The sequence below is a fragment of the Lissotriton vulgaris genome, chromosome 1_1 (genome assembly GCF_964263255.1).
Source record: "Lissotriton vulgaris chromosome 1_1, aLisVul1.2, whole genome shotgun sequence".
In the NCBI taxonomy this organism is placed as follows: Eukaryota; Metazoa; Chordata; class Amphibia; order Caudata; family Salamandridae; genus Lissotriton; species Lissotriton vulgaris.
In genome coordinates this window covers 1,028,517,317-1,028,538,124 of record NC_141685.1, presented here as the reverse complement: position 1 = coordinate 1,028,538,124, position 20,808 = coordinate 1,028,517,317, and the positions used below count along the sequence as shown (strand labels likewise).

General features: G+C 46.4%; 1 protein-coding gene across 14 annotated transcripts in view; it reads left to right on the top strand.

Annotated features, from left to right (window-relative positions):
- The window catches only part of CACNA1A (calcium voltage-gated channel subunit alpha1 A), a 1,308,076-nt gene that overhangs the window by 941,023 nt on the left and 346,245 nt on the right, over window positions 1–20,808 (top strand). For all 14 annotated transcript variants that reach the window (XM_086961990.1, XM_086962030.1, XM_086962039.1 and 11 more), the window contains one exon: window positions 13,840–13,990. In XM_086961990.1, the coding sequence (XP_086818116.1) occupies window positions 13,840–13,990 (151 nt within the window). The remainder of the gene's footprint in view (window positions 1–13,839; window positions 13,991–20,808) is intronic.

Below are 20,808 nucleotides of genomic sequence, written 5' to 3'. Positions count from 1 at the left end.
GCGGGAAGCGCAGAATGCTTATATAGGACAGCCCCTTGTAAGAAGAGGGGGCGGGGCGATCAGGGAGAGCAGCCCAGGTGTGTCGGGCGTGGGTTTGCCGGGACTCCTGGGAAACCGAGTCCCGGTCCCATTGCTCGCAGCCCTGCAGTCTGAGCCCGCACCCACAGCAGCTTCCAGGTGACAGGAGACAAAACGCAGGCGATGCGGGACCCGCGAAGCGGGTTCCGCAAGGAGTAGAAATCCGAGGTCTTTCAAGCAGTCCGTTCAAAGCAGCAGCAAGGTGATTATCGCGTCCCGCGTTGTAGATGCAAACAGGGTAATTTATTTCAGTTTAGTGGGGCGGGGCGATCAGGGAGAGCAGCCCAGGTGTGTCGGGCGTGGGTTTGCCGGGACTCCTGGGAAACCGAGTCCCGGTCCCGTTGCTCGCAGCCCTGCAGTCTGAGCCCGCACCCACAGCAGCTTCCAGGTGACAGGAGACAAAACGCAGGCGATGCGGGACCCGCGAAGCGGGTTCCGCGAGGAGTAGAAATCCGAGGTCTTTCCAGCAGTCCGTTCAAAGCAGCAGCAAGGTGATTATCGCGTCCCTTAAGATCATTGTGATTACAAACAAGTGGACCAAAAGGAGCACATTCAGGGGAGAAAACACCAGGATTATTATGAGATGCAGACTGGTTAAGTCAATTGCATGCATCCAGAGCACTCAGAGGGGCGTATCTATTGGTGGTTTCGGTGTGGGATATACAGGATGTCCCCTTTGAGGTGCATTGCCTTGATGGTTGACGAATTTTCACAATTCAGACTATAACACCTCAGACCTATAAAAGTAGCCTAGCGGAAGCGCCTGTATTAACGAGGGTTTGCTGATTTTAGAGGAGCCGATGGTGGCCAAAACAAGCGCTACTTCAGTGGGCCGATTAAAGTTTATCATAACAAAGTCATCTGCCAGATTTTTCTTATCTTTCTCCAACCAGCTCACTCTTCTTAGCATAATGATCCTTTCATAGATGTAGAGGCCCAGGTTAGAATGTGATCCTATCCAATGGGTAACCTTATTTGTAAGTTGTGAATAGTTTTCTGGAACATTTACTTTCAAAGGGAGCACACTTCCTAAAACCACCACATGAGTAATCAATCACAACATCACGCTGAAGGTGGAACATATTTCAGGGGTCATCAAACAATGGGTTGACATCCTTAGCCGATCCCTGAAGGAGTATCATGAAAAAGGGAAATCAGAATTTAAATTTTTACCCCTGCAGATTCCCTCAAGAGGGATCTTGGAGAAATACTTTTCAAATAGCATTGATGTAAATTTTTGTCAATGTTTTCCCTCCACTATGCCTAAAGGGATAAATACGATTAAACTAAAGCCTTGCTGACTAATTCCGAGAGCTCCAGGAAGGCCTGGGTAATACTGCTACACAGAGCTATATCTCCTATCAGTGCTCACATTCCTCTCAAACCTTTGGGAACCATATTAAAAATGGACAGAGTATTCAAAAAAATCAAAAGAAGGGGGAATGGACAACTTGTAACTGCGTTACCACTTTTTTTATATAAATACCTCATACACGCATTAGTAGTACCATTGGCGGTATATCTTGATTCTCCGCCTACACATATGCGTTATTGCATCATCATTGGGTTTTATTGTGTTGCATGCTAGCCTCAAGTCTGAGGCAACCACTGGAATATTCCAAAGCCGCTAGTAGAGTCTCGCCTCCTTGTGCTGGCTCTGCCCTGGGTGTCAGCACAAGGAGTCGAGACGCTACTAGCGGCTTTGGAATATTTATTCCGTCCCCCTGATGAAGCGCGCATGAAGGGCCTAAGAGGTACAACATAACCTCGCCCAGAAACACAGTGGAAACACAAGACCCACTATATTTACTGCACAAATTGTGTAAGTACTATCTTTTATGTCCTGATGAATCCCCCATAGACCCGGCTGGGCACAGTGGGGCAGAAACATGTCGACCAAATTTGAATAGAGGTATAGAGGGTCCAGTAACACGATCCACATATATATCCAGTATAGTTTTATTAACATTTCTTAATCCAAACCTAATTACAGTTTTTATTTTTGGGATAAGTGAGTGTTTTTTATCCACTTCATACCTTCGTGTGAGTGAACATCTATCCCTGGACATTACTGCGCTTTCCAGTGGTTGCTTTAGGCTTGAGGCTAGCATGCAACACAATAAAACCCAATGATGATGCAATAACGCATATGTGTAGGCGGAGAATCAAAATATACCGCCAATGGTACTACTAATGCGTGTATAAGGGTTTTTATAGGAAAACCGTGGTAACGCAGTTACAAGTTGTCCATTCCCCCTTCTTTTGATTTTTTTTGAATACTTACATGAGGAAACTGAATGGACAAATAAATGTCCTCCTCTCTGTAACGCTCTAGTGTTTCACGGGTCCTGGGGGAGACCCAGAAACACACACCAACATTGTTGCACCTTCTGGCCAGGCGTGGCCAGAAGGCTATAAATAAAAGGACGGAGGTCGCTCGAGGCTTCCGGTCCAAGTTACCAACCCAGAGTGTGTTTGTGTTACTTTATCCCAGTGGGTGTATCTTGCGTGCTGTACTCCCTCACTCCCCTACACTGGCGACGAGGGTGGGATTCATGTGTCAGATGAACCCGAAGAGTGAGAGGAAAGGAGCCCTACCGGTGCCGCTGTGAAGCTTGGCCGTTGGTCTGCACGTGGGCCGAGAACGGAAGGAGATCGTCACCCGTGGATGTCATGAGGCCAGCCGCCCCGGTAAGCAGCGCGTGAAAGGCTGCGTGAGCGACCGGTGAGTGGAGCCCAGGACAGAGGCAGACGAGGCAAAGAGCGGGCCGAGTCTAGCAGAGGCCCGGCTGGAAAGCCACGTGGTGCGCGCATGCGCAGTGAGCGTGAGGCCAGCCCAGCATCGGAGACGCGTGAAGAGGCCTCTGCGCGCATCGGCAGCTCCCGTGAAGGAGCAAGGAGGTGCCCACCAGACGGAGAGCAAGCAGCAAGCCGTGGAAACAAAGAGGCACAGAAAGAAACAAGCATTGACACCCGCAAACAAACAATTTGTAGTTAAATCCTCCACAAGCCAAGAAAAAAAAAAGTTAAATAGTAAACAGTGGCACATGTGGTCAATGAGAATCACCAGCATAGAGACACAGTGAGAAATACGTTGGAAGTAGAAATAACATACCTGAACGCGAAGTGCAGAGATCAGTCAGAAGAAGTATTGACAAGTGAGGTGTGGAGGAAAGGCGTAACACAGAGGCAGCAACAATGGTGGACAATGCAGCACAAGGAGGGGCGCAGCAGGTAGTAGCCCCGGCGGCAGTGGCCCCAGCGCAGGTAGCAGGGCTGCAGGCAGTGGGACCAGTGATTCAGCAGTCGCCACACTCACAAATTAACCCTATACCGCCGTTTAGTGCGTTGATTGACCCTGGAACGGCGGCACCAAGATGGACGGTGTGGCTGAGTCGATTGAACAACTATTTCACGGCAACTAGGGAGAAGGACAATGAGGTGAAAAGGTCCCTACTTCTACATTTCAGAGGGGATGAGCTGTATAAATTGTTCACACATCTGCCAAACACTGGAATAGCGACGGATTATGATGCTGCAGTGCAAGCACTGAACGCACACTTTGACCCACAATTGAATCCCCATTATGAGCGCTTCAAGTTCAGACAGTCGAGGCAGCGCGAAGGAGAAACAATGGACGCCTTCCATGCGCGATTGAGAGAGCTAATAAGCACATGTCCAGATGATGACCAAACGAAGGAGGTGACAGCGCAGTTAATTCAAGGGTGCACAAATAAACATCTCAGAAAATTGATATTGAGGCAACGCCGAATAACACTGGACAAAATATTGATGTTGGCCAGGTCTCACGAGCTATCCGATGCACGAGCCACAGCGATGGAGGCTGCGATAAACCCCACAGCGAGCACGGAGGTCACTGTAAAAACAGAGAGGATCAATGCCGTGCGGAACAGCGGCCGAGGAAGACGAGGAAGATGGCCGACCAGGACGCTGCGTCTTACGCCTTGTGGTTCCTGCGGGTATGAGGAACACAACCAAGATGGCTGCCCAGCACGCGGCAGGGCACGCGCCAAGTGCGGAGGACTAAACCACTTTGCCAGTGTCTGCAGGGGTGGTGCGAGAGGGAGTTTCGGAGGACACGGAAACACAGGAAAGAAGACACCAACTAAAGCTATCAGACAACTTGCCCTGGAGGAGGCACAACACTCGAAAGGAACCAGAACACCATCCCGATACCCGCTGCTACTGGATGACTCTTCAACAGAAGACGAAGAGGAGTGCTACTATGTCTCGTTTGTGAATGAGCTCAAGAGAAGAAGAAGGCCACAGCCGAAGTGCCAGATCCAAATCAACGGCTCAACAGTCACTGGAGTCATAGACACGGGAGCCACGATTAACGTGATGGGTATTCAGCACTATAAGGCGCTGAAACCGAGACCACAGCTGGTACCGTCAAAGGCTAGAATTCTGACATATGGCAGCAAGACACCGCTACCAGTGCGAGGAAAAATGACTGTACGAATAAGAGCAGAGGAACAAGAGCTGACAACCACGTTCCACGTGATCGATAAGGAGGCGGACTTATTAGTAGGAAGTCACACAGCAGAAGATCTCAAGCTAATTGCATTCGCTAATGCAGTCAAAGCACTACACACTGAAGAAATCCTTCAGTTGTTCCCGTCGTTGTTTCAAGGGCTTGGAACTATCAAAAGGCCACCTGTCAAATTGCACATCCACAAGGCTATACAACCCATAGCGTTGAGACATCGGAGAATCCCGTTCTATCTTCGCTCGGCAGTTGAGCAGGAGCTGAGGAAGTTGGAAGAGCAAGGCGTAATAGAGAAGGTAACGGGGCCGACGCCATGGGTGTCACCGATGGTGATTGCAGAGAAACCCCGTCAGCCAGGCCAAATACGGATATGCATTGACATGAGGATGCCCAACAAGGCAATAAAAAGGGAGAGACACCTCACGCCAACAGTGGATGATATTTTAACAGACCTGAATGGAGCCCAGTGGTTCTCCAAGCTCGACCTAAATGCGGGATACCATCAATTGAAGTTGACGGAGGAGAGTCGATACATCACGACGTTCTCAACGCATCTAGGCCTGAGAAGGTACAAGAGACTCAATTTCGGTATAACATCAGCCGCAGAAATATTTCAGAACGCCATCAAGGAGATCCTGTCGGGGCTACCGGGAGTTTTAAACGTCAGCGATGACATACTCATACATGCCAAGACTAGCGAGGAACATCATCGGAGGTTAAAGGCCACGCTGCGGAGGTTGGCGGAGTTTGGAGACACGCTACATAAAGAGAAGTGTCAATTCTTTAAACAGTCAATAGAGTTCTTTGGATACGTCTTTGACTCGGAGGGAGTCAGGGTAGATCCTCGAAAGTCGTCGGCTATCAAGTGTGCTCCAGCCCCAACGACAGCATCGGAGGTGAGAAGTTTCATGGGCATGGCACAATATTGCGCCCGTTTCATCCCTCAGCTAGCCAACATAGCGGAGCCATTGAGAAATCTGACGGGAAAAAAAAATCCCTGGCGATGGTCGAAGATAGAAACAGAAGTGTTTGACAAGGTAAAAGCAGCGCTACTGGATAGTACAACGATGGCGTATTTTGATACAGCGAGACAGACAGAGATACTGGTGGAGCCCAGCCCGGTGGGTCTGGGAGCGCTCCTGACACAAGAAGCAGAACCAGGAGTGTGGGTCCCACTAGCGTTTGCAAGCAAGGCTCTGACAGCAACGGAGGCCAGATATTCACAAATTGAGAGAGAAGCTCTGGCAGTAAAATGGGCTTGCAATCATTTCCACTTGTACATAACAAGACATCCATTTAGGATGGTCACCGAACATCAACGGCTGATACCGTTGTTCAAAGGGACAGCCCCACATCCACCGCCTCGGATTGAGAAATGGGCCATCCAGGTCCAGCACTATCAAATGGACTTAGTTTACAGACTGGGGGCAAAGAACCCTGCAGATTTCCTGTCGAGACCCCCCCCCCCTAGACACCAATGTAGTGATGGACCAGGAAATACGGACTGAAGAATTTGTGGATATGGTGTCTCAATTGTCGTGCCCTCAGGCACTAGAGGCCGAGGTCATCATGGCTCAGTATGACAATGACATGGTACTAACAAGAGTCAAAGAAGCCATAGAGGCAAGCTCATGGGAGAACTTTTTGCGCAATGTTAGCAGTTGGAATGAGACAGATCGCATACGTCTATCACAGTTTTGGAAAGTGCACAACAAACTCAGTAGAGCAAGTAATGGCCTCATACTTCGAGGATCGCGAGTAGTGATCCCAACCACCCTACAGGATCAGGCAACTGTGCTAGCCCATGAAGGTCATCAAGGAACACGAAGGATGAAGGCCCGAATGAGGGAGAAAGTGTGGTTTCCCAACATGGAGGAAAAAGTCGAAAGTGTTGTGAGAAATTGCCGGGCATGTCAGCTCACCAGTTCACCGGATGCACCGGCGCCCGTCATCACGGAGGAACCAGCTCCAGCACCATGGGCCTAGCTGAGTATAGACTTCGGCAGTTTTCCAGATGGCAGAGTGACAGTGGTGGTGATAGACAGTTACACAAAATACCCAGTGGTCGAGGTAGCACAGTCTACTAGTTTCACCAATGTGCAGCCGATTCTCAGCAAGATCTTTGCATTGTTTGGAATTCCCCAAGTGATCAAAAAAGACAATGTTCCGCCGTTTCAAGGTAATAAATTCAAGGACTTTCTGCAGAGCCTTGGGGTAAGACACCATCGAATTACGCCTCAATGGCCTCAGGCTAATGGCGAAGCCGAAAGATTTATGAGGACGGTTAACAAGACATTGAGAATAGCTGTTGTAGAAGAGACAGACCCGGAGACAGCACTTCAGCATTTCCTGAGGGAGTACCGGAGCACCCCCCATAGCACCACGCAAAGATCCCCGTGGTCGCTAATGTTCGCAGGACCAAGGCGAGACTTACTGCCTATGGCTGATGACTGGGTACCCGAACCGTATGTGCCGGCGGCTGCTCAAGAGCGACGGAGGAAGACCAATGAGCGAGCCAGCCGAAGAAGGCGAGCAAGAGAAAGAGAACTAATCCCGGGAGATGCTGTGTTAATACGAACGCGGAGGCCTGGTGGGGAATTCCGTACCCCGTATGAAGCAAAACCGTGGACCATCAAAGCAACGAAGGGCACTGCAGTGACAGCACAAAGAGACGGGGAAGAGGTAACCAGAAATGTGTTGTGGTTCAAACGCATACCATCTATGCCTGAAACTGTGGTGTTTGACGACAGGGTAAACCCCGAAGCTGTTAGCCAGCCGGAGGATGACAGTGATCATCATACACATGGAGGCGCTGTCACCACCCCACGATCTCTAGGGATGAGCCTACAGGCCCCTCTAACAACCCGGGGTCAGGGTCATCACAACCTCCGGCCGAATCCCAGGGCAAGCCAAAGACTGGCCGAATTTGCGTGTTGACTGTGTCAAAGGTTCAGGACAAAATACCAAGTTGGGAAGGGATGTAACGCTCTAGTGTTTCACGGGTCCTAGGGGAGACCCGGAAACACACACCAACATTGTTGCACCTTCTGGCCAGGCGTGGCCAGAAGGCTATAAATAAAAGGACGGAGGTCGCTCGAGGCTTCTGGTCCAAGTTACCAACCCAGAGTGTGTTTGTGTTACTTTATCCCAGTGGGTGTATCTTGCGTGCTGTACTCCCTTACTCCCCTACACTCCCTACCTGGTGATTTTGACTAAAAATGGACAGAGGTCAGGTGTGAATTCTGACCCAAAGTTGCTTATCAGCCTGGCTCCTGTGCACAATAAATACCATTACTTAGACATCTCAGAAGATTGCAGCGCAGAGTCTACAAATATGACTTATACATCTTACACAATTTGGTGTTTGTTGCTTTGTGCAAAGAGTTCATCCTATGTCATCGGTACCGGAAAATATTCTCCTGTATCTTCTTCATTTGATACAGTTAGGGTTGCCAATTTAAGAGTCTTCAGCAAGACCAGGTATCTGGGACAGTTTGGTGTAGTAGCCCTCTCAATATGAATGTGAAAGGAATTCGATGGTTTATTCATACGTGAATACCGTATACAATGAATGGAAAGCTGAGAGTGAATCCAATTTCGATGCAGCAGAATATATTGTGTGTTTCAGGCAAGCCAAGGAACCCTCAGCCTCACCTAGCCAAAACTTGTCTTCCAGGCAAGGCAGGCAAATTCACATCTGCATACTTCAAAATATTCCAGTAGATATACTACTGCTCTCGGATTATGAAAAGATTCTTATAATTTGAGCATTTTCGCATGCCTATATTGAATGACTTGCCTTTGGTGTTGTGAAAGCCATCTCAACTAGGTGCATGGCAACCGCAACCGCTTTCTTTGTTTAAATATTCCACAAAGTGATCTACGGACTGTACCATGGAGTACAACTCACAACTTTAGCAAGCAATGTTGCCTTGCTGTGCAATCCAGATCAGAGTGGACATTAGGGCAGGCAATGAATTGGAACCTATTCCGTTAAAGTGAGCCAAATTCCCATCCACAGCTTAATTTGTTACTGCTTTGTTAATCTCAGTTCAAGCATGTTAATGAATGATCCGATTTTGGAGAAGAAAACTCCCCAAAAAAAGAAGACCCGAAGACATGTAACTTCAGGTCTCCAGTATTGGTATCTTTCATAGTCTCACCTGTAATCTCTTCAGAGTACCACCCATCTCAGAGGCCTCATACCTCTAGAATGGCCAGAGGTCTGCTCACATAATGAGGTGAAGAGACTAAATATAGTCAATGGTCCTGGTTCGCAAAGAGCCTCCGCACTCTGTGTGGAGCGGTGCAGTCGTGGTGTAATCTTCTCACTGAATTTCCCCATTGCAGAGACCCCCACCATGAATGCGGAGGCTCTTTGTGAATCAGGGCCTATGAGAGTTTCCAATGTTGACTGCGTGTCTATATACACTTCTATGTTAACATTGACCACCAAGGGTTCCCACCTGATAATAGGCAATAACTCAAGCATGTAAATCAATGTCATTCATTAATGTAAGTAACTTTGTTTCTAATGCTGGAGCTGATTTTACATATGTTCATTAACTGGAGTACAGAGATAGTCACATATCCGTTGCTTATAATATGGTACACCATGGCTTGGTAGTTCAAGTAACCTTCCAACATTATGGGAAAAATAGTGCATATGGAAATGTCTTGGAGTGGCAGTTCATAAAACGTGTAATTTGTACAGAGTTGACATTGCACATATTAGTGCATCTTTATGGAGTGGAACTTAACCTGGCAATGTTATTGAACAGGCATTAAAGATGTTGTACCGTCTTTGTGGAGTAACATGTCTTAATAACCTTGATATACAAACCAGTATATGCTAAAGAAGGACCCATAAGAGAATAATGTAGCTATGGATGTATGCTTTAAGGGTGAAAATGTATTTTAAAATTAAATAATATCTGGGGAATAAACAACTGCCTCAGTAGAGTGGATTGTAGAGTGTAGGCCTTAGCCCAGTTGTAAATATCTGTATTATATTATTTTTACATAACAACTTCATTGATTTTAATTTAATCATGGCTAACTAATGGTTTAATCATTTGATTCAAGGGATAGCCACTTATGCAACTCTACTAGTCAAAATTGAACTGTTCCTCACTATGAACATGTCTCTAGTGGAACATTTCAGCACAGATTACTATTGGTGAGATTCCTTAGTGTGATTGTAGGGCCAGTGGTGTTGAAAATAGGCATAGTGTGTAGGGGCAAATGTGTGCCTGCTGCTGTCCCCTCTGTACAAAACAATGTAATTTAACTACAATCAGTGACACTTATAGCGCGCGCTACATACCCGTAGGGTCTCAAGGCCCTGGGGGGGGGGGGGGGGGCGCTACTGCTCGAACAGCCAGGTCTTCAGCTTCTTCCTGAAGGAGAGGTGGTCTTGGGTCAGGCGCAGGTCGGGAGGGAGGGAGTTCCAGGTCTTGGCGGCCAGGTAGGAGAAGGACCTTCCTCCCGTAGTCGCTCTTCGGATGCGGGGGACGGCGGCGAGGGCGTGGTTGGCTGATCGGAGGTGGCGTTTGGGTGCGTAGAAGTTGATCCGGCTGTTGAGGTAGCTCGGGCCCTGGTCGTGTAGGGCTTTGTGTGCGTGGGTGAGGAGGCGGAAGGTGATTCTCTTGTTGACGGGTAGCCAGTGAAGGTCTCTCAGATGTCCGGTGATGTGGCTGGTTCGTGGGATGTCGAGGATGAGTCTGGCTGAGGCGTTCTGGATCCACTGGAGTCTCTTCTGGAGCTTGGCGGTGGTACCGGCGTAGAGGGCGTTGCCGTAGTCCAGTCGGCTGGTGACGAGGGCCTGGGTGACGGTCTTCCTGGTCTCGGTGGGGATCCACCGGAAAATCTTCCGTAGCATGCGTAGGATGTTGAAGCACGCCGAGGAGACGTTGTTGACTTGTCTGGTCATGGAGAGGGAGGAGTCCAGGATGAAGCCCAGGTTGCGTGCATGGTCTGTCGGTTTGGGTGCGGTGCCCAGGGCGGGAGGCCACCAGGAGTCGTCCCAGGCGGAGGGGGAAGAGCCCAGGATGAGGACCTCCGTCTTGTCCGCGTTCAGCTTCAGGCGGCTGGTCGTCATCCACTCGGCTACCTCTCTCATCCCCTCGTGCAGGTTGGCTCTGGCGGAGGCGGGGTCATTGGTCAGGGAGAGGATCAGCTGGGTGTCGTCGGCGTAGGAGATTATGCTGAGGTTGTGTTTGCGTACGATGGCCGCGAGGGGGCTCATGTAGACGTTGAAGAGAGTGGGGCTCAGAGATGATCCTTGAGGGACGCCGCAGATGACTTCGGAGGCCTCTGACTTGTACGGTGGTAGGCGGACTCTCTGTGTTCTTCCGTCGAGGAAGGAGATGATCCATTCCAGCGCCTTGTCCTGGATTCCGATGTTGCTGAGGCGCTGTACTAGGGTGCGGTGGCAGACCGTGTCGAAGGCCGCGGAGAGGTCTAGGAGGATGAGGGCTGCTGTTTCTCCATTGTCCATCAGGGCTCGGATGTCATCGGTGGCGGCGATGAGGGCGGTCTCGGTGCTGTGATTGGCTCGGAAGCCGGACTGTGAGGGGTCGAGGGATCCGTTTGTCTCGAGGAAGGCGGCCATCTGCTTGTTGACGGTCTTCTCGATGACTTTGGCTGGAAACGGGAGAAGCGAGATGGGGCGGTAGTTCTTGAGTTCGGTGGGGTCCGCTGTTGGTTTCTTGAGTAGAGCGCTGAGTTCGGCGTGTTTCCAGCTCTCAGGGAAGGTGGCGGTGTCGAAGGATGTGTTGATGATGTCTCGCAGGTGGGGTGCGATGACAGCGTCGGCCTTGTTGAAGACGTGGTGAGGGCAGGGGTCGGTCGGTGATCCGGAGTGGATGGAGTTCATCGTGCGGATGGTGTCTTCGGTGCTGATCGGGGTCCAGGCGTGGAGGGTGGTGGTGGGGGGTGATTGTTCGGTCATGGTGTGCGTTGGATGGTTGTTGAAGCTGTTGTGTATGTCCGCGATCTTGTTGTGGAAGTATGAAGCGAGGGAGTTGCAGAGGTCTTGCGATGGGGTGATGTCGTTGTTTCCTGCGCTGGGGTTGGAGAGCTCTTTCACGATGTTAAAGAGTTCCTTGCAGTTGTGTGTGTTGTTGTCCAACCATTCCTTGAATGCTGTTTTCTTGGCGGCGCGGATCAGCTGGTGGTGCTTCCGGGTGGCAAGCTTGAAGGAGGTCCTGTTGTCCGGTGTAGGTTCCCTTCTCCAGACTTTCTCGAGGGCTCGGCAGTTCTTCTTGGAGCTCTTGAGTTCGTCGGTGAACCAAGGGGCTTTCTTGCTGCCGGGTCTGCTGGGCGGGGTCCTCAGCGGGGCGAGCTCGTCCGCGCAGATGGTGATCCAATTCGTGAGGTTGTCGGCGGCCTGGCTGGGGTCCGCTGAGCTGGCAGGAGGGTGCTGGCTCAGGGAGGTGGCGAGCTGGTCTGCTGTGATCTTGTTCCAGTTTCTGCGGGCGGCCTGTTGCTGGTGGTGGTGGATCGTCGTTCTCTTGAAGGTGAAGTGGACGCAGCTGTGGTCCGTCCATTGAAGCTCTGTGGCGTGGCTGAAGTCGATGTCTGTGCTGGATGAGAAGACTGCGTCGAGTGTGTGTCCGGCGAGGTGGGTGGGGGTGGACACCAGTTGCTTGAGTCCCAGGTTGGCGAGGTTGTCCAGTAGGGTGGTGGTGTTGCGGTCGTTGTTGTTCTCCAGGTGGAAGTTGAGGTCCCCCAGGAGGATGTAGTCAGAGGAGGGGAGGGCAAGCGGGCTGACGAAGTCGGCGATGTCCTCGCTGAATTGTGTGCGTGGTCCAGGGGGTCGGTAGATCAGGGTGCCTCTGAGGGTGGTGTTCGGGTTGGTGTGGATCTGGAAGTGCAGGTGTTCGGCGGTGGTCAGGGTGTTGTCGGTGCTGGTCGTGAGACGGATGGTGTTCTTGTGGATTATGGCGATGCCTCCTCCCATCTGGTTGGCGTTGCGGTCCTTCCGGACGATCTTGTAGCCCTCTGGGATAGCGATGGCGATGTCGGGAGCTGAGGAGGCGTTCATCCAGGTCTCCGTGAGGAAGGCGACGTCAGGGGCTGTGGCGTCTAGGAGGTTCCAGAGTTCGATGGCGTGTCTGTGGACGGAGCGGGTGTTGAGCAGGATGCACTTGAGGTGGGTGCTGCTGGTGTTCGGCTTGGCGGGTGCTGGTGCGGGGCAGGTCCGGATGCAGGTGAACTTGCAGGCGTGGCAGCTGAAAGGTCCGTGGGTGCGTCGTGGTGTGGCTTGAAGGCATTCTGGGAGTCGGCCGGAGTTGAGAGCGATGAGGGTGGCGGCGGAGTACGTCAGGCGGGTCGGTCGGGGTCTTCGGGGGCCAGGGGTCCTGGCGCTGGGCGCGGTCCGGTCGCGGACGGGCGCAGACGGGCTTACCTTTGGCGCGCCTTCGGCGCACAATCGGCGCGCCCGCTGCGCGTGACCGCTGCGCGTTCGCACGGTCGCCATATAAAGGCGAAGTGCGCGGGTGGGCGGATCAGCTGGGAGGCGGGAGCGGGGAGGGAACAGAATGAAAAAAGGGGCGGGGCTTGCGGTGGTGGCGGGAAGCGGGGAGGGAAGACGGAGGGCGGCGAGGGTAGGCGGGCAAACAGGAAGGACACAAGCTGAGAAAAAGAAAAATACAGAAAAAACAGAAGAAAACGCTAACACGGGCAAGGAAACAAGGAAACAATTTAGCAAGCACAAATGAAGGTCAAAACAAAAACAAAACAAATGACAACCGAGTCGGCCGGCAGCGAGGCAGGGACGGGCTGAGGGGCACACGCAGCAGCTGGTGGCCGTGCGGCGCAGGGGTGTCCCACAAGTGGGTCACACTCACCTGTGTCGCACGGTCGCCATATAAAGGCCAAGTGCGCGGGTGGGCGGATCAGCTGGGAGGCGGGAGCGGGGAGGGAACAGAATGAAACTACAGTGTTGATCAAAAGATATGTATGTACATAACCTAACATATTTATCCACAATCATTTCACACTGTCTGCCATTGATGAGGGGTTGCAGTACACACACTATGGCATTGTTAATAAGAAGACATTACACACAACCTGCCATTATTGGGTGCAGGTAGTTTGCATAATGTGGCGTTATTATTGAAAAGACAGTTCACATATTCTGCCATAATTGTGGTGGAGGCAGTACAATGACCATGTTTCTGTTACAGAGTGGGCTATGCGAATGCCCATTCTAAAATATTGTTTTTGTTTTTTTCATCCCTAAACAGGAGTGCCACAGGAGAAGGGTGGCATGACATCATGCTCTCGTGTCTTGGTGGGAAGGCCTGTGACCCTCGGTCTGGTATCCGAGAGGAAGAGTGTGGAAACGAGTTTGCTTATTTTTACTTTGTCTCCTTCATCTTCCTCTGTTCCTTTCTTGTGAGTATGATTTCTTCTATCCTGAAATGACATATATAAAGAGGTACTTACTGCACCGGGGATATGAATGGTGCAGCCTGCTGTTATGGTGACATCATGTATAGCTGTCCGAATTGAGGCCAGATGTACGACCATTCAGTTTAGTGAGTCGCAAATTGCGCAGAATTGCGACTCACAATTTGCAACTCGCTAAATGAGTGTCTCAGACACTATTTGCGATTCCCAATAGGACTGCAAATTGCATGCCTCAATGAGTCAGTGACTTGCAAAATAGCGTTTGCACATACCATCACCGTTTTTTTGCGGTCACAAACGGGTTGATTTCCCTTTTGTGACTGAAAAAAATGGTCGTACATCTGGGACTCAATGTGTAGAAAAAGCACAGGGGGACTGCCAAAAAAAGCATTTGACAAGCATTTGGTTTATTCAAAGCAAACGGATCACTGACATAATATCGAGGGACATAATATCGAGTACCAAAAATATCGACGACAAAATATCGACAGACAGAATATCGACTTTGTATCTACAAACAGGTAAGTACAAAAATATCGAGTAAAAAATATCGTTTACAAAAATATCGTTTGTAAAAATATCGACTTTATTAAAAACAATGTTAAATTAAATGAATAGTAAAAATTATTTACAAAAATATACTTAAAAATACTTAAATTACATTATAATATTTAAATAATGAAAGTTATAAAAAAATTTACAATCATATTTGTTAAAACATATATATATATAGTAACATAATATAATTAAAATATATCCAATATTATTACCGTAGGATAGCGGAAGTATAAAATTACTATTCCCAATCCAGAGAGTGCAACAGTAGATAAGGCGTTGGATAGCGTAGAGGTAAAAATTACTATTCCCACTCCAGAGAGTGTAACAGTAGAGAAAGCGTTGGATAGCGGAGAAGTGTAGCTCACTGGTTAGAGCAGGCAGACCCTGAGCACAGGACAGACCCGGGACCAGGGTTCAATTCCCGACGCGGCAGGGTCTTAAGCTCAAATGTCCATTGACTCGATAATTCTCGCTTCGGTGCCTGACCTAATCATGGGTTCACACTCTGCAACTCTGGGCATTAAGCTTGCTTAATCTCCACAACGGCCCCCCGCGGCGGGATGCCTGGCTTTCACCTTGGGGATGCCCTGTAGGGGCTATCTCACAGGGAAAAGCCAGGACGGGTTCCCAAGGCAAGCGCGGAGATACCCCTTCGGGGGTCGAATCTGGCGCTATATAAGAATATAATAATAATAATAATAATAATAATAATAATAATAATAATAATAGCGTAGGGGTAAAAATTACTATTCCCACTCCAGAGAGTGCAACAGTAGGGAAAGGGTTGGATAGCGTAGGGGTCAAACTTACTATTCCCACTCCAGTGAGTTCAACAGTAGGGAAAGAGTTGGATAGCGTTGGGGTAAAAATTACTATTCCCACTCCAGAGAGTGCAACAATAGGAAAAGGGTTGGATAGCGTAGGGGTAAAAATTACTATTCCCACTCCAGAGAGTGTAACAGTAGGGAAAGAGTTGGATAGCGTAGGGGTAAAACTTACTATTCCCACTCCAGAGAGTGCAACAGTAGATAAGGCGTTGGATAGCGTAGAGGTAAAAATTACTATTCCCACTCCAGAGAGTGTAACAGTAGGGAAAGCGTTGGATAGCGTAGGGGTAAAAATTACTATTCCCACTCCAGAGAGTGCAAAAGTAGGGAAAGGGTTGGATAGCGTAGGGGTAAAACTTACTATTCCCACTCCAGAGAGTTCAACAGTAGGGAAAGGGTTGGATAGCGTAGGGGTAAAAATTACTATTCCCACTCCAGAGAGTGCAACAGTAGGGAAAGGGTTGGATAGCGTAGGGGTAAAAATTACTATTCTCACTCCAGAGAGTGCAACAGTAGGGAAAGCGTTGGATAGCGTAGGGGTTAAAATTACTATTCCCACTCCAGAGAGTGCAACAGTAGGGAAAGCGTTGGATAGCATGGGGGTAAAAATTACTATTCCCACTCCAGAGAGTGCAACAGTAGGGAAAGCATTGGATAGCGTAGGGGTAAAAATTACTATTTCCACTCCACAGAGTGCAACAGTAGGGAAAGCTTTGGATAGCGTAGAGGTAAAAATTACTATTCACACTCCAGAGAGTGCAACAGTAGAGAAAGCGTTGGATAGCATAGGGGTAAAAATTACTATTCCCACTCCAGAGAGTGCAACAGTAGGGAAAGGGTTGGATAGCGTAGGGGTAAAACTTACTATTCCCACTCCAGAGAGTGCAACAGTAGGAAAAGCGTTGGATAGCGTAGGGGTACAAATTACTATTCCCACTCCAGAGAGTGCAACAGTAAGGAAAGCGTTGGATAGCGTAGGGGTAAAACTTACTATTCCCACTCCAGGGAGTGCAACAGTAGGGAAAACGTTGGATAGCGTAGGGGTGCAAATTACTATTCCCACTCCAAAGAGTGCAACAGTAGGGAAAGCGTTGGATAGCGTAGGGGTTAAAATTACTTTTCCCACTCCAGAAAGTGCAACAGTAGGGAAAGCGTTGGATAGCGTAGGGGTAAAAATTACTATTCCCACTCCAGTGAGTGCAACAGTAGAGAAAGTAGATACTTCATATATTATTTTAAAAGATATATATATTATTATCTATAAAAAATGTAATTAAAAGTAATTACCACTTTAATATAATATAATAATTAATTAATTACAAATACTAATTTAATTTAATCATTACAATTAATTATCTATTAACACTAATTAATTACAAATTAACAATTAATGAATTAGTAATTAAACAGTTACTTAACAATTAAAATCTAATAAATACACAAAAAAATTAACATATGTAATTAGTTATAATTAAATTACTTCCCACCCTATTCCCATATGAACCCACAACCCGCTACAGAAATTACATTACTTAAATTAACATAATTATCAATTAATCAATTAAATAAAATTATTTGGCATTTAAAATGTAATTAATTACCCAAAAATATAATTGAACAATTAATTATAAACAAATACCAATAAATAAATTAACATATTTAATTAATTATAACAAAATTACACTACATAAATTAACATATTTAATTAATTATAATTAATTGGCAATTAAAATGTAATAATTACTAAATAAAAATTAATTAACAATTAATTATAAAAAAATACCAATAAATAAATTTACATATTTAATTAATTATAATTAAATTACTTCCCACCCTACTCCCCTATAAACCCACAACCCACTACAGAAATTAAATTAGTTAAATTAACATCATTATCAATTAATCAATTAAATAAAATTAATTGGCAATTAAAATGTAATCAATTATTAGATAAAATTAATTAACAATTAATTATAAACAAATACCAATAAATATATTTACATATTTAATTATAATTAAATTACACTACATAAATTAACATATTTAATTAATTATAATTAAATTACTTCCCACCCTACTCCCCTATAAACCCACAACCTGCTACAGAAATTAAATTAGTTAAATTAACATAATTATCAATTAATCAATTAAATAAAATTAATTGGCAATTAAAATTTAATAATTACTAAATAAAAATTAATTAACAATTAATTATAAACAAATACCAATAAATAAATTTACATATTTAATTAATTATAATTAAATTACTTCCCACCCTATTCCCCTATAAACCCACAACCCGCTACAGAATTATATTACGCAAAATTTAAATAACATTAAATTTATTATTTAAATTACATTATAACATAAATAAACACTTTTAACACATAAAATACACTATAAAAAATTCGATATTATTAAAAGTTCGATATTTTTCTTAACCTATATTATGTACTTCGATATTTTGACTATCTATATTTTAAAATTCGATATTACATTACTTACCTTCAAAACGATATTTTTGATGTCTATATTCTGTCCATTCGATATTCTGTATAGCCTATATTTTGTACTCGATATTATGTCCATTCGATATTTTGTAGTCGATATTTTGTCTGTTTACCAAAGCAAACAACTGATATTCAGGATACACCGACCACAGGGTGAAGGTTCAGGATATTTAGAACTCACAAAGCCATCCAAGTTACTCAAACAAAACAACAGGTATCCAAGAGATGCAAAGCATATGTTATGTTATGTTATGTTATGTTATGTTATGTTATGTTATGTTATGTTATGTTATGTTATGTTAGAAGGTATTTGTAGAGCGCAAACTGTCACTCCGGGGAGTATCATGGCGCTATAGCGGACCGAAATGGCGGGCAGGGTGATTGTGAACTGGAAAGAATGAGTGCTCTACATAGTGCATCCGGGGCCGTGAAAATCTAGGTTTTCAGGGTCTTCCTAAATAGGGTTTCTGTTTGAATGAGACGGAGGTTACTAGGGAGTTGGTTCCGGGCTTTGGTGCCTAACACTGCAGTAGATTTTCCCCCTTTTGAGATACATCTGAAAGCTAGAGGTTTAAATAGATTTGCATTGGATGATCTGAGGTTGCGGCATGGAGAATAGCGAATGAACCTGGATCAGAGGTACTGGGGGCTTGAGGAGTGGAAACTTCTTAAGGTGATTATCAAGATTTTGAACAGGATTCTTTTGCGGTTCCAGAGCAGCTGATGCAGATGATTTTCTAGGCCATTTTAGTACTAGTTGTGCCCCCGCATGTTGGACCATTTGAAGTTTATGTAGGACTAATTGTCTGCCTCGCCGAGATGGGGAGGAGATCGAAAAACATTTTTAGTGATTTGATCAGTTGGAAGCAAGTACCTGCCACAGATAGCGATTTCTGGGGGAAAGACAGGGCTGCGTCAAATCTGACCCCCAAGTTTCTGGCTGCCGTTACTGTGTTCGGGGGTGGGGGTGTCTGCCGGACACCATAGACTGGAGCCGAAATCATTCCCTCTCCCCAACTGCATGATTTCAGTTTTATCTGAGTTGCATCTCAGATGATTGCCTTTCATTCAATGAAAAACTGCTGTGAGACATTGACAGAGGTTTTCCTCGGCTAATGTGGTGTTTTTGTCTAAGACCAGGATTAGCTGCGTATCGTCCGCCTATGAGATGGTCACGATGTTAAAAGATGATATCAAGCTGATCAATGGGGCCATATAGATATTAAAAAGCATTGGACTTAGAAAGGACCATTGTGGGACCCCAGAGAGCAGAGGCTTTTCTGCTGACTGGTATTGTCCAAGGGTGATGACTTACCTACGGTTTTGAAGGAACAATCTTAACCAAGACAGGGCAAGATGAGTAATACCATAGGATTCGAGGCGGTCAAGGAGAATGTCATGTGAGAACGTATCGAAAGCGGATGATAGAACCAATAGGACCAACACAGCGTTTCTTTTCTGGTCCATGGTGGCTTTAAGGGATTCAGCCGTGTACAGGAGATCTTATGCCGTGGAATGCTGTGGCCTAAAAACCAGATTGATTAGGGTGTAGAATATTTGCTCCTTCCAGGTAGGTCATAAGTTGTGAATTGACAAATTTTTTTGTGATCTCATGGCATACATCCAAGATACCTAAGGCACATGACCAACATTGATGAGACTCAAAGCGCATGGCAAACATCCATTATGTCCATAGCACACAACAGACATCCAGGAGACTCAAAGCACATGCTTGACATTCAGAATATCTAGAGCACATAGCCGACATCCAGGATATAAGAGCAGATGATGTGTTTTCCAAACACCTAGTGTACACAACAACCTTTAGGATATTCAGAGCAAAGGAGAAACATCCATGATATTGAGAGACCACAAGACATCTAGGCATTTCAAAGCACATGATAGACATCCAGAACTAAGAACATGTGCGAATTTGCTGGATATTCAGAGCACAGGACAAAGTCCAGGAGATTCCAGACACCTCACAGAACAGATGACCAGAATACACTTAGCACAGGACAGCTTTCCAAGATGTACAAGTGTAACAGTAACACTTGCTCCAATCAGTGCCATTTTATTCAAGTATATAGCAGCTGGTTGGACTTGGTGAAATGTATCCAGGGGATGCTATTTTATTGCAGTACCCTTAATTCTGATATGTGCAGCAACAGACGTTATCGCATATATCAGAATTTAACAGTAAAGTTTTAATAAGGGACTAAGGGCTAGATGTAGGTAAATGAAATTTACCGATTCGAAAATACCGAATTTTACAGATTCTGTATTTTCGAATCGGTAAATGCTATGTACCTAAAAAATCAGTCAAAATTACCGAATCGTTAAGATTCGGTATTTACCGAATCGGTATTTATCGATTCAGTAATTGCCATTCATTTCTATGGGACTGGAGGCCCATAGGAATGATTGGCAATACCAAATCGGTAAATAGCAATTCTGCAAAATGGGGAAAGAGTCAAGGGTGGCAGGGTGTCACATTGACACCCTGTTGCACCCCTGAATAGTGCTTGTGTGCACATGTGGCACACATACATGCCCTAAGGGCATGTATGTCTGCCACATGGCACTGGTGTAAATGCACATATTTGCATTTACAAAGGTATTCGTTATTTACCACCAACTAATAGTTGGTGGTAAATAACGAATCCTTAAAGCACAGAAGCACTCTTCAAAGTGCTTCCTACATATCATTTACAGATTCGGTAAATACCGAATCGGTAAATGATAATTTGGTATTTACTGAATCTGTAAATTGGCCACCTACATCAGAAAAGCCTATTACCGGTCGTAACGGCCGAAATTCGTTAATAGCCTTCCTACATCTGGCCCCAAGTGGTAAAAGATCTCCAGGAGTAAAATGACAACACTATCATGAGTTCCGGTTGAATGG